At 46.4% G+C, this 13,220-nt stretch overlaps 1 protein-coding gene across 9 annotated transcripts in view; it reads left to right on the top strand.

The window, feature by feature from the left end:
- CRHR2 (corticotropin releasing hormone receptor 2) overlaps positions 1-13,220 on the top strand; it is a 244,887-nt gene that overhangs the window by 202,870 nt on the left and 28,797 nt on the right. For all 9 annotated transcript variants that reach the window (XM_039524632.1, XM_039524633.1, XM_039524635.1 and 6 more), the window contains one exon: positions 11,126-11,211. In XM_039524632.1, coding sequence (XP_039380566.1) covers positions 11,126-11,211 — 86 coding nt within the window. The remainder of the gene's footprint in view (positions 1-11,125; positions 11,212-13,220) is intronic.

The raw sequence follows: 13,220 nt of genomic DNA on the forward strand, positions 1-13,220 counted from the left end.
TGCATAATATCCAAATATTGATTTCACTCCAAAGGGTTTCAAGGAAAATGTTTTACAATTAAGCTATTTATAATAATTATTTCTGGGTAGAAAGGAGCTTGGGGGTTTGGAGACATAAATGATTAGATGACAATGCACCAGAATGGATATCTACACCAAATAGACTATCAAGAATGGGATGCTGGGGGGAAACGCATGCAATTATAATATTATTGGAATGTGTAGGCACTGCAAGGAAATAATTCTTCTTCAGAAATCTTACACTAAACCATTTTTTATCTTAGAGAAGTTGAAACCTCTGTCACTATTATTATTTACATAGGGCCATAGGGGAATCTGGTATGTTACACGAGGTAGACAAGTTGCAAAAGTAATACATTGGCTTTGAATGTGTTGTTATGTCTCCTACTGGCTGGAATAAAGTCCACTATATGCCCATAGCTGATGGAATTATTCCTATAGTTCAAATGGCAGTGGGCTGTGCTAACACTCCAGGGTACTATCTCCACTAGGGTGAGTGGCGTCTGTATGTCTGAGGCCACAAGTATATTTCACTGTGGGAGAACATCTTGCTTACAACTTCATCTGAAAGTGAGAACAGGCGTTCGCATGGCACTGTTGTAAATATCTAGCAACACCGGCTACATGCCAGTGGCGTTAAAGAGTCATATGTCCCTTCATGCTTCAACCACCATTCCAGAGGACAGGCTGATAACAGGTTCTGCTCGATAATGATCCAAAGCAGTGCAGACCGACGCATGTTCATTTTCATCATCGAAGTCAGATGCCATCAGGATTTCTTTTTTGGTGGTTCAGGTTTTGTAGTTTCCGTATCGGGTGTTGATCTTTTAAGACTTCTGAAAGCATTCACCACACCTTGTCCCTCTCAGATTTTGGAAGGCTCTTCAGATTCTTAAACCTCGGGTCAAGTGCTGTAGCTCTCTTTAGAAATCTCTTTGCGTTTTGTCAAATCTGCAGTGAAAGTGTTCTTAAAACAAACAACATGTGCTGGGTCATCATCCGAGATTGCTATAACATGAAATATATGGCAGAATGTGGGTAAAACAGCAGGAGACATACAATTCTTCTCCAAGGAGTTGAGTCACACATTTAATTAATGCATTTTTTTAATGAGTGCTATCAGCATAGAAGCATGTCCTTTCTAATGGTGGCCAAAGCCTGAAGGAGCATACGAATGTTTAGCATATCTGGCACATAAATACCTTGCAATGTCAGCTGCAAACATGCCATGCAAACACCTGTTCTCACTTTCAGGTGACATTATAAATAAGAAGCGGCGAAATTATCTCCCATAAGGGTAGACAAGCTTGTTTGTCTTAGCAATTAAGCATCCCCCAGATCTGTCACCCCGAGCCCCATCCCGCACCACAACCCCTTGCCCTGAGTCTCCTCCCACACTCTAACTCCCTCCCAGAGCCCAGGCCACACCTCTTTCCACGTCCCAACCCCCTGCCCCGAGCCCCCTCCTGCACCCAAATTGATTCCCAGATCCCACACCCCAGCACCCAAACTCCCTCTCTCTCAGTTAACTGGAATTTTTCACATACCGGCACCCCTGTTTCCCTTAACATGATGGATAAAAAAGCTTTTACTGTATTAGCTACATTCAAGTCATCTGGTACAGAGGCTTGTTTCAACAATAGATTACATACTACAGTAAGTAGTTGATATTTGAGTTCCTTCAGAACTCTTGGGTCAATACCATCTGGTCCTGGCAACATTACAGTTTAATTTATCAGTTTGTTGTAAAACCTCTTCTATTGACACATCTACAGACAGTACTACAGACTTGTCACCCAAAAAGAATAGCTCTGATTCTCCCCCACATTCTCCCCCGCATTCTCTGCAGTGAAGACTGATACAAAGAATTAATTTCGCATCTCTGCAATGTCCTTGTCTTCTCTGAGAGCTCCTTCCAGGGGCATGGATCAGCGTTCACGTCGCGCTCCCCGTCAGTATCCAGCCCGGGTCGGGAAAGCTAATGATCCAACCAGTGGACCAAATTTGGTGATGAATCCTGGTCGCGTGCCACCTGACACACGTTGTGTATACACTAAGAAGAAGTGCTTCTTTAGCACCTGTGTTGTCCAGGGGCCCCACTGCCTGTATGGCAGGCTTCCTGCTTCTGATGTACTTTAAACAATTTTACAGTTAGTTTTTGTGTCTTTAGCAAGTTGCTTCTCAAATTCTTTCTTGGCCTGCCTTATTGTATTTAACCTGCCAGACTCTGTGCTCCTTTGAATTATCCTCACTAGGTTTTGACTTCCAAATTTTAAAAGATGCCTTTTGCCTCTCAGGGCATCCATTATTCCACTGTTTAGCCATGGTGGCATTCTTTTGGTCCTCTGATTGTCTTTCCTGGTTTGGGATATACATTTAGTTTGAGCCTCTCTTATGGTGTTTTTAAATAGTCCCCATGCTGCTTACAGATATTTAACCCTTCTGATGGCTCCTTCTAATTTCCATCAAACAGCCTCATTTTTGCATAGTTCCCTTTTTTAAAGTTAAATGTATTTTTCCCCCTTACATGGATGATAAATTTAATACATTATGGTCACTATTACCACACGGTTCAGCTATATTCACCTCTTGGACCAGATTCTGTGCTCTACTAAGGACTAAATCAAGAACTGACTCTCCTCTGGTGGGTTCCAGGACTAGCTGCACCAAGAAGCAGTCATTATCAGTGTCTAGAAATTTTATCTCTGTATGATGACCTGAGGTGACATTTACCCAGTCGATATGAGAGTACTTGAAATCACCCATTAGTGTTGTGCTTTCTGCTTTTGTGGCCCCTCTAATCTCCTTGAGCATTTCACAATCATTGTTACCATGCTGGTCAGGTGTTCAGTAGTATATTCCTACTGCTTGTAATCAGTTGGTCGGGGCTCGACTCTCCAGCGGGCAGGAGGGGAGCCACACCGACTCACTTCTTAACTTCTGTTAGTCTGTAGGAGTGACAGGGAACAACGTTAGGCGGCCCAGGCCCTCCGGAGCAGGGGCTGGGCAACAGCAGTTCAGGGCTCAGGTCCTTAAGCAGGAGCTGAGCAAACAGCAGTACAATTAGGCCCAGGCCCTCTGGAGCAGGGGCTGGGCAGCAGCAGTTCAAACAGGCCCAGGCCCTCTGTAGCAGGGGCTGGGCTACAGTGGTACAAAATAGGCCCAGGCCCTCTGGAGCAGGAGCTGGGCAACCGCAGTTCAAAATAGGCCCAGGCCCTCTGGAGCAGGGGCTGGGCAGCAGCAGTTCAAACAGGCCCAGGCCCTCTGGAGCAGGGGCTGGGCAGCAACAGCACAAACAGGCCCAGGCCCTCTGGAGCAGGGGCTGGGCAGCAACAAACACAGGGCTCAGATCCTCAGTCAGGAGCTGAGCAAACAACCGGTAAGTCCAGACCTTTGGGTCGGGGTGCTGATGTGAGGGGGAGACTGCCACCCGTGAGTGGGGTGGCAGGGGGGACACAGGCCCACCCACTCCACTGTGTCCCAGCCCGGGGCCCTAGCAGCGGCGTGGATCTGCTGCAGTCAGTGGGGATCCTGGCTGCAACACACTGACATGGGCACGTCGGTGCCCTCAGCCGGACAGGGGTCGGCTACCCCCGGGCTACACTCCATCTCCCCCTCAGGGCCTACCTCGTCGGTCGCACTGGGTTCGGGCCAGTCCGTTTGCATCGGCTCCTCTGGACCCGGGCTTGGTGGCAGGTCCAGCAGCTCCTCCGGGAAGTTGGGCCAGGACTGCTCGGGCGGCTCCTCCGGGTAACAGCAGGGCTGAGGGGGCTCCTCGTCGTAGCGGGCGCTAGGCAAGCCGGGGGGTCCTCGTCGTAGCGGGCGCTAGGCAAGCCTGGGGGCTCCTCCCAGTACCGGCTCCGGGTAGGCTCCAGGGGCTCCTCGTCATAGTGAGCACGGGGAAGCTCCGGCCAGGCAGGGTAGTTGCCTTGGGCTGGGGAGGGTTCCCAGCCGGGAGCTCCCGCCGGCACATCTGCTCTCGGCAGTGGCTGGCCTCTGACTGAGCTCTGGTGCGCTCCTTTTCTACTTCCTGCCCCGCCCCTTGACTTCCGGGGGGCGGGGATTGGTGGTGCTAGCTCCGCCCACTGGGGGGTTGGCAAGGGAGCTCCCTCTGCCGGGCAGGAGGGGAGCCACACCGACTCACTACACTGCTATACTCTTTTTATTCAAACATGGAATTTCTTCCTGTAGAAATTCTGTGGTACGGATTGTTTCATTTAAGATTTTTACCTCATTTGACTCTATGCTTTCTTTTACATATAGGGCCATTCCTGCACCAGCATGACCTACTCTCATTCCCATACATTTCATATTTTGGTATTACCATTTCCCACTGGTTATCCTCATTCCTTCAAATTTCCATGATGCCTATTATATCAAAATCCTCATTTGCTGCCAGGCACTTCTGTTCACCCATCTTAGTATTTAGACTTCTTACATTTGTATATAAGCACTTTGTACATTTTGTCACTACTCAGTTGCTTGCCTTATTTGTGTTGTTTTTTATGAGAGACTCTGATGTGCTGAATGAAATGAAGGAGCTTCCTCTCTCCATGCCTCTTTTCGGGGCAGAGTGACTTTGTGTTTGGAAGCTGTTGGTTTTTGGGGAGGTTTCAAGTGTCATCCAGGTGCGTATGGCCTTCTATGTGAGGGAAGTACAGTATCAGACAGCCACTATATCACAGTTGCAGGGCATTTCTGAAAAGAATTCCCACCATTCTCATTCCTTATTGTTCCAGCTTATCACAAAGTCTTATATTGACAGTACTAAACTTTAAAATACTTATGTATAAAATGGCCTACATAAGAGGCAGTATCATTCCCCCACCACATTGTGTGGTTCAGTTGGTTGTAGCCATGTTGGTCCCAGGATATTAAAGGGATAAGATGGATGAGGTAATATATTTTATTGGATCAGCTTCTGTTGGTGAGAGAGACAAGCCCTATAGCCGAAGAAGAGCTCTGTGTGGCTCGAAAGTTTGTCTCTCTCACCAACAGAAGTTGGTCCAATAAAAGATATTCCCTCACCCACCTTGCCCCCCTTGTGTGAGACATTTTGATTTGTGGCTATAGCAGATCAGGGTTAGAGATGCAAAATGCTGCAGGCAGGCATACATTGTTAATCTGTTACCAATAGGGAAAGAAACATGCCCACCCCAGTCAACATCCACTAGAGATTATATCCTCTGTGGTAGTTTGTTTTCTTTCATTTGTGAAAGTTAATATTGGGGCTGATTTGGATTCTGTGCCAACTCTAAGTGGGTTATACAGTAGAATCCCTCACAATTCATTTCAGAACTTCCAAATAGGATGGTAAGAAGAAGGAGCATGAATGAATTATGAGATCTCAAGCTACTAACTGTGCTTGGGTAGTAATGCAGGATTCATAATTTGGTATTGCCTTTCATAGAATCATAGAACTGGAAGGGACCTCCAGAGGTCATCTAGTCCAGTCCCCTGCACTCATGGCAGGACTACGTATTATCTAGACCATCCCTGACAGGTGTTTGTCCAACCTGCTCTTAAAAATCCCCAATGATGGAGATTTCACTACCCCCCTAGGCAATTTATTCCAGTGCTTAACCACCCTGACAGTTAGGAAGTTTTTCCTAACGTCCAACCTAAACCGCCCTTGCTGCAATTTAAGTCCATTGCTTCTTGTCCTATCCTCAGAGGTTAAGAAAAACAATTTTTCTCCCTTCTCCTTGTAACAACCTTTTATGTACTTGAAAACTATTATCATGTCCCCCCTCAGGGGGACTTCTCTTCTCCAGACTAAACAAACCCAATTTTTAAATCTTCCCTCAAAGGTCATGTTTTCTTGACCTTTGATCATTTTTGTTGCTTTTCTCTGGATTTTCTCCAATTTGTCCACATCTTTCCTGAAATGTGGCACCCAGAACTGGACACAATACTCCAGTTTCTGAAAGTCTGTCTAATTTCTGCATGAATAACCTATGCAATAATAGTAATCAATACTAATTTATTTATTTAGCGTGTGCATAGTTGTCTAGCCAAGCAATAGCATCTTCAGTGGCGTGATGCAGTTCTTCTAGGCCACCGTTGAACCTAGTCAGTAGACATTCCTCGACAATGTGCGTCATCGTCTGTGTTGTGCTACAGCAGCACAAAAGGCTGTCCCGAAGGCCCCAGTGATACTGGTTGGCTGCACAGAGATCTTGCCCAGTCCAGAACCTGTTCAGCAGGGACCATGGGCGATGGGGCAGGTCAAAACCAGGTGGGCAGATTGTAGGGTCAGCGACGAAGGACTGGTTGGGGATTATAACAGATATCCACTCCTCTTGCCAGAGTGTTTCCACCCTCATATTCTGGCGTGGCAGATGAGACCATAATGGGCAACACGATGGCAAACATGCAGCTGGTGGTGGGTTAAAAAGGTTATTGTGCAGCGGCAGGCATGAGTTGGTGCGTACTTTCTCCAGTTACTTGCCAGTTACTCGTCTGATCTGAGGAGGAGCAATATTGCTCAGAACTGGGAGCCAAGGGAGTGGGATTGGACACAGGGGTGCCGGAGATGATACACATGGCAGCATGTAACTGCGTATCCACCAGTTTGGTGTGTGACGATCGACTCCAAACTGGTGTGCAGGACCCCGCCACCAAATACGAGGTGGCAAGAGCTGACGTCAGCAAAGTTGGAGCACAAGCACCCAGTGATGAACCTGCCAGTTTGCTAAGAAGATTGCTGAACACTAATAATTATTTATTTTCAGTATAGTGGTGTCTAGAGACTCCAACTGAGGTCAGGGCCCCGTTGTGCTAGGCACTGTATAGACATGTAGGAAAGACAGTCTCCTGCTTCAAAGAGCCTACAGTCTAAAGAGACAAGACAGACAAACGATAGGAGAAAAGAAATAGCTCCAGTGTACAAATGGGGAAATTAGGCACTGAGAGTTGAAGTGAGTTGCTCAAGGACACACAGAATGTTTGTGGCAGAGCTGGGAACTGGACCTTGACCTCCTGAGTAACAACCTCCTGCCTTAGCCAGAAAATCATCCTCCTGATGCTAACCTGGCTCCTCACAGTCACAAAAGGAGAGGGATGGAACAAGTCCTGGCTGGCTCAGATCAATGAGTATTGGGGGGGTAATGTCACAGGACAAAGGCATTGACAACACAAGTGGGGCATCAAGTCTTTTGTCTTTGATGACACATACATGGTTGGGGGAACTGGAACACTGAAAACTAGACCAGACCAAGCAAAATGGAGCACAAAATATTTTTGTGTTTGGCTAAAGGTTATTTTTATGTATTTTTAATTGACAAAATGTTTTTGATGGAAATTTTTTGCCCATCTATAATACAACCGTTAAGTTGCCATGTAGATGTCTGTAAATCCTTTCTCCCCTTTTGCCTTCCCTTCCCGTCTCCTTCTTACCATTTTGCCAATGAAAAAGGAGGAGGAAAGACAGAAGCCACAGAATTGCCGCCGTGGGCAGCTGAATATAGAAGCTGCCGCCGAATTGCTGCCGCCGTGGAAACGCGTGTGCTGCCCTAACGGCACAGGGACTGCCCCTGCCGTCTCGCGGCAATTCAGCACACTGCTTGGGGTGGCAAAAACACACGGGCTGCCACCCCTTGCAGATTGCCACCCCAAGCACCTGCTTGGGATGCTGGTGCCTGGAGCTGGCCCTGGACGTCTGAGATCTATCAGTGGATCTTATAAGGAACTTATCCCTTTGTTACCTACAGCCACATTCCCGTGTGCAGAGTTTTAAGGCTTTGGGCATTTTGCAATCCATGAATGGAGTATTATCTGTGATTCACTTCTAGCTATTAATGAGCATCACAGCTGAGTTGCTGGTTTAAAGATGTTCTTTGAAACACATCCCTTTTTCCCATGCTGGGTGGCACATTTCAAGGACTATAGTGTGACAAGTGTATATGGGGCAAGTGAGACACTATTCATAACAAATTGGGCAGGAGGTAACTGACATTGGAAAGACTGGTAGCCTCATGAATGATGCACGTTAAGTGAGCATTATGTGAAATACCAAAATGCTACTCTTGGGAATTCAGATGTGAATTTTCCATGCGATAATGTTAGCAGAGTTAGCCCTTTGGGAAGGTTAAGATGCACAGGTGACCTCATTGATCATGCTTGTGCTTATCTAGCTATTATGTGAACACCTAAAGTGAACAGATTAACTAGATCTTTAATTTTTGGAGGGTAAAACTGGCTTCCAGTTAGTCATAAAAATCAGCTCTGTGATTTGACTTGAATCTAGATTCTTGACGTTCATGACCACATAAGTCCTTAGGGATAAAAATGCTCATAAATTCACATCACCAAGATGTGCTTCCTCAGTGAAAGGACAGATTTGTGCTGCCTCTTGCGTGTGGGCACAGAAAACCTCCCCACTTTCACAACCATATTTGGGGGCCGAGTGAAATCCTAGTCCTTACGCTTGTGACAGTGCAAAAAATGTGTAGAACCAGCCTCCGTGGTTTAGTATGATGCGTGGGACGAGAGAAAGAGGGTCAGCTTTCCAGAGAGACCTCTTTAGGTATGACACCAGGTCTCAAGATTCAAGAAGGCGAATTTGGACCAAGCTGCTAGCAGACAAACATGGGATTCTCAGCCATTAACTACATCACTCATCGCTACCAAAACTGGCAGAATTAGCCACCCCAAAAGGAGCATGGAGGAGGCAGGGCCAAAGCCCCATCTCTCTCCCCTTACATGGAGGGAGGGATAGCTCAGTGGTTTGAGCATTGGCCTGCTAAACCCAGGGTTATGAGTTCAATTCTTGAGGGGGCCATTTAGGGATCTGGGGCAAAAACAATTAGTTGGGGATTGGTCCTGCTTTGAGCAGGGGGTTGGGCTAGATGACCTCCTGAGGTCCCTTCTAACCCTGTTATTCTATGATATGCTGGCCAACAGACTGAGCAGGGAGGATAACTTCCCTTGCATACCTGAGAAACATTGTGCTTCCAAGACAACACCTTCCTCAGCTCCCATTGGAGTGTGTGTGGGGGGGTCTCTTAGCCACCCCCTTGCAAGCCAGTGCTGCAAAGGCCTGACTTTAGTGTCCAATTGCCTTTGAAAAACATAAATCCATGTGGTATGCTCCTGAGGACACACATGATCTGATTATTGTCCTACCCAATCTCATTATTGTCACTATCTAAGAAGAGTCATATATGGCCTTCCTGAGCTATTGTTTGATCATTGCTTCCCCCAGCCACTACAAACTGAATGTTGCTGCCAGCAGAAAGAGGTAAGAATTTTGGTCTCACCACACTCTGCCACCGCACACGTGGTTTAGGGATTCAGGACTATCTAGTGGCTAGAGTGGGAGGATGGGAGCCACTAATCCTGTGTTCTGTTCCCAACTCTTCCGCTGACTGGCTGTCTGACTTTAGACTTGTCACAGGCCAAAAAGTACAAACGTAGGTGCCTGAGGTTAGACACCCAAATCCATATTTAGGCACCGAAGTAAATGCCTAGTAAGTAAGTGGCCAGATTTTTCAGCACCTATAGCTCCTATTGATGTTACTGGACTCACAAATATCCACAAAACTAGCCTGTCTCCTTCAAATCCCTTCATAAACCTCTCCTTTGCTGCGACACCTACAAAAAACTTGGTGATGGTTAGGCAGCTGGTGGGCTGAAATCACTGCCCATGACGCTGACCAGGACTGTCTCATTGTTTCCTTGTGCTCCCTCGTCTGTCTGTCTGTATCCATCTGTGGTCTCTTGTCTAATATTTGGGTCACAGGCTGTCTGGGGCAGGGACTGTCATAGTCATAGAGTTCCTGGCCAGAAGAGACCAACAGATCATGTAGTCTGACCTCCTGTATTTCACAGGCCATCAACACCACCCACCCACTAAACCCAACAATCAAAATTAGTCCAAAGTAGTACATCCTGCAGGAGACTAAACTCGTGTGTGCCACATGCAGGGGTTCAGGTGCACAAATACCTGAGGCCTCTGCAATGGTAATGCAATTGATTAAGTAAGGTAGACCCAGATGATCCTGGTAAGCAACCTGTGCTCCATGCTGTAGAGGAAGGTGAAACACACACAGCCCACGCACCCACCCCATCATGGTCACTACCAATTTGAGCTGGTGGAAAATTCCTTCCTTACCCCACACATGGTGGTCAGTTTGACCCTGAGCATGTGAGCAAGAAACAACGAGCCAAATACCTGAGAGAGAGAATTTTCGGTACCATCTCAGATCACCAGTCCACCCCACCAGTGCCCCATCCCTAGCTGTGGCCATCTCTGATGCTTCAGAGGATGCCTTTTTGTTCGGTGCTTGTATTACACCTAGCACAACTGGGTCCTGGTCCATCACTGAGGTTTCTAGCTACCACAACAATAACCACTGTCGATGAGGAGTGAATCCACTGAAGTCTGTGGGTTGAACCAGTGTAAAGCTTGTATAAGTGAGATCGAAATCAGGAAAACTGTATTTTGTGGCTGGCTGAAAACTTTCTAAAGTGGAGCACTATAAACGCTTTGCACTGATATTTTGGGAAGATTTGTTGTTTAATATTTTACTTTTCAGGTACATCCTGTGTGAGGTCACTGCAGCATTGTCCTTGGTCTCTTACTCTGAGTCCAAATACTGCAGTGCTTCCAGTCCCTTAATATGTATGAAAATGTATATCAGGCCTGATTTCTAGGTGTTTCCAGATCTGCATCAAGCTCAGACATGATACTCCTGCAGAAAGCAGGCTTGTGAAGGGAAGGAGGAGTTTACAGGCTTAGAAAATAGCTCTGTAGCCTCTCATTCAGATTCCTGACTAGTTCCTGGCATCCCAGCTGGCTGGAATGGTTCTGTTTGTCGGGGGTGGGGTGGGAGGGTTGGCCTCAGGAAGAACTCATGGCCTCACAGTCGGTTTCACAAACCTCTTTTCAGATGGCACCTACTTCCACTGTCCAAAAGTGACTAGACTCCATACGCACTGATATTATGTGGGAAATCCCAGCCCCATTGAAGTCAGTGGCTAAACTCCCATTGACTTCAGGAGGATCAGGCTCACTGTAAAAGACTATTGATGTCTCTTCTCTGTATATCTCATTTTTTAACTCCAGTTTTCGCTCATTGCTCTTTTCCTTTCCCTTTTCCAGATAAATTTTGTATTTCTGTTTAACATCGTTAGGATTTTAATGACAAAACTGAGAGCTTCAACCACTTCAGAAACAATACAATACAGGTAAGTTGGCCAGTGCTTTTCGCAATTGTTATAAGAAATGTTCTGACCTCCTCTATGCAGTATGTGCACTGTGGGGTTTTATTAATTAGACACCTAAAACACTGCATACTCCACCGCTTGCCCTGACGTTGTTCTGCCTTTGTGTTTTAGGGTTGTGCACCTAGGCTTGGTAACTGTATCTCCTTATACTTCAGGCATGCCCCGCTAGGGCACAATATCATTGTTCATGGGGCAGGTTTTTTTCAGGGTTTTTTTTAAAATGCATCTACAGAAATTTGCATACATTCTTGCACCTATTCCAATTATGTGCATGGATGAAATCAGGTGCACCCAGCTGGGATTTATGTGCAGATAGATATGAGCTGTAGCATCTCCTAACTTGTTTACCTACTTCAGGGTGCTCATGTGCCTCTACTGTACATATGCAAAGGTACCTATTTCAGAATTTGGCCCAATGTCACGAGCTAGGTCAGTCTGGTGTAAAAGTGATACATCAAGAAGGCCACTTTTTCCTCTCCGGTAAAATATGCTTGGTTCATGGGAGGAGAGCATTTAACTACCGGTTTCAAAATATATTACAATAGCTATACAAATGACATTTTTCTGTAATCCAGTACACTGAGGACTTGAATATTTATGGATCTTAGTTGACTGATGAGTGTAGAAATGCGCAACCTGTACCAAATTGCCTCTCCGCTTATGCACACAATTTTGTGGGTGCACGTAATAATACTTTGACTGCCAAATAAATAGTTGATGTGCAGGCACAAATTCAGATCCCTTTTCTGCATTCCAAAATTCCCAATGAAGGCAGTAGGGATTTGCGGGGAAACAATGAGTACAGCATTGGGTCGTAGTCTTGAGCCCACAGATCACGTAGGTAGACACAGAGATGTTTCTGTCCATGCCCACAGATTACTGTATGTCCACATACAAGGGGCAATGTAGAGGCCGTAAGCACTTTGCAGGAAATGCTGACTTGAACGCCTTCTAAGACTGGACCTTCAGAGTACAGAGTGAGATCTCGTACGGTTATGCAGGTCTCCCAAGCTCTGCAGGGGTTTTATGGCAGGCACAGCTGGGACTCCCAACGTCACCTGTCACTACGGTGTGAAATCTCAGGTTCCCAAGCTGAGCGCTGAACCCTGAAGTCTGTAAACTGGCCTGCTTGTGTCTTGAAAGGGAGCTTTGCCTGAGTAACGTGGCTTTGGTGTCTGGTCCACTGCTTTCCTTTTGCTTCTGTCCTTGAAACGTGGTTTCAGGGTAAGCTGTGAGATTAATGCACTGGCCTGATGCTCTTGCTTCGATTCCCCTCTGCACATTCACTGAGAAATGAAGCCCATGGTAGAAAAAAATTCCGTTCTCCCTGCTCATGCCTCATGCAGTGGTTCCAAAACCAAAAGGGGGAAAGACTGAGATCTCAACTCCTTGCTCTCCCTGGGGTGAATGGTGGGGCATGTAAAAACATTCCCAGACAGCTTGAATAAGGGGAGCTGGCTTTATCCCTGCACAAGTGGTGATGATCAGATTTTTGTCACAAACTGTTTTCAAGAAGCTGCATAGCTGCTTCTGCACATGCTGAATAAAAAGCTGTTTACATTTCATGCAAGCCTGATGCAGTGCACTGGGGGTCCCTCATGTTTCACCTAATCTTTTAACCTTCACGGTAGTAATGTCATAACAGAACTGCCCTTTTTAAACGGTTAGGCAGCTGTGGGTTGAGACCACTGCCTAGCGTGCTGACCAGCATTGTTTCCTTGTGCTCCTTGTCTGTCTGTAGAGAGAGAACTGGACTGAGATTCAAGAGATCTGGGTGCTATGCCTGGCCTGCTGGGTGACTTTGGACAAGTCACCTTGCCGCTTTGTGCCTCAGTTTCCCCATCTGTAAAATAGAGAGAATGATACTGCCTCTGTAAAGCACGTTGAGATGTGCTGGTGACAAGCACTATGTAAGAGCTCGGTACTATTATTATTATACACCTGTTGTCTCTTTTCTTACACTTGGAACT

Source organism: Mauremys reevesii, linkage group 2 (genome assembly GCF_016161935.1).
Source record: "Mauremys reevesii isolate NIE-2019 linkage group 2, ASM1616193v1, whole genome shotgun sequence".
Classification (NCBI taxonomy): Eukaryota; Metazoa; Chordata; order Testudines; family Geoemydidae; genus Mauremys; species Mauremys reevesii.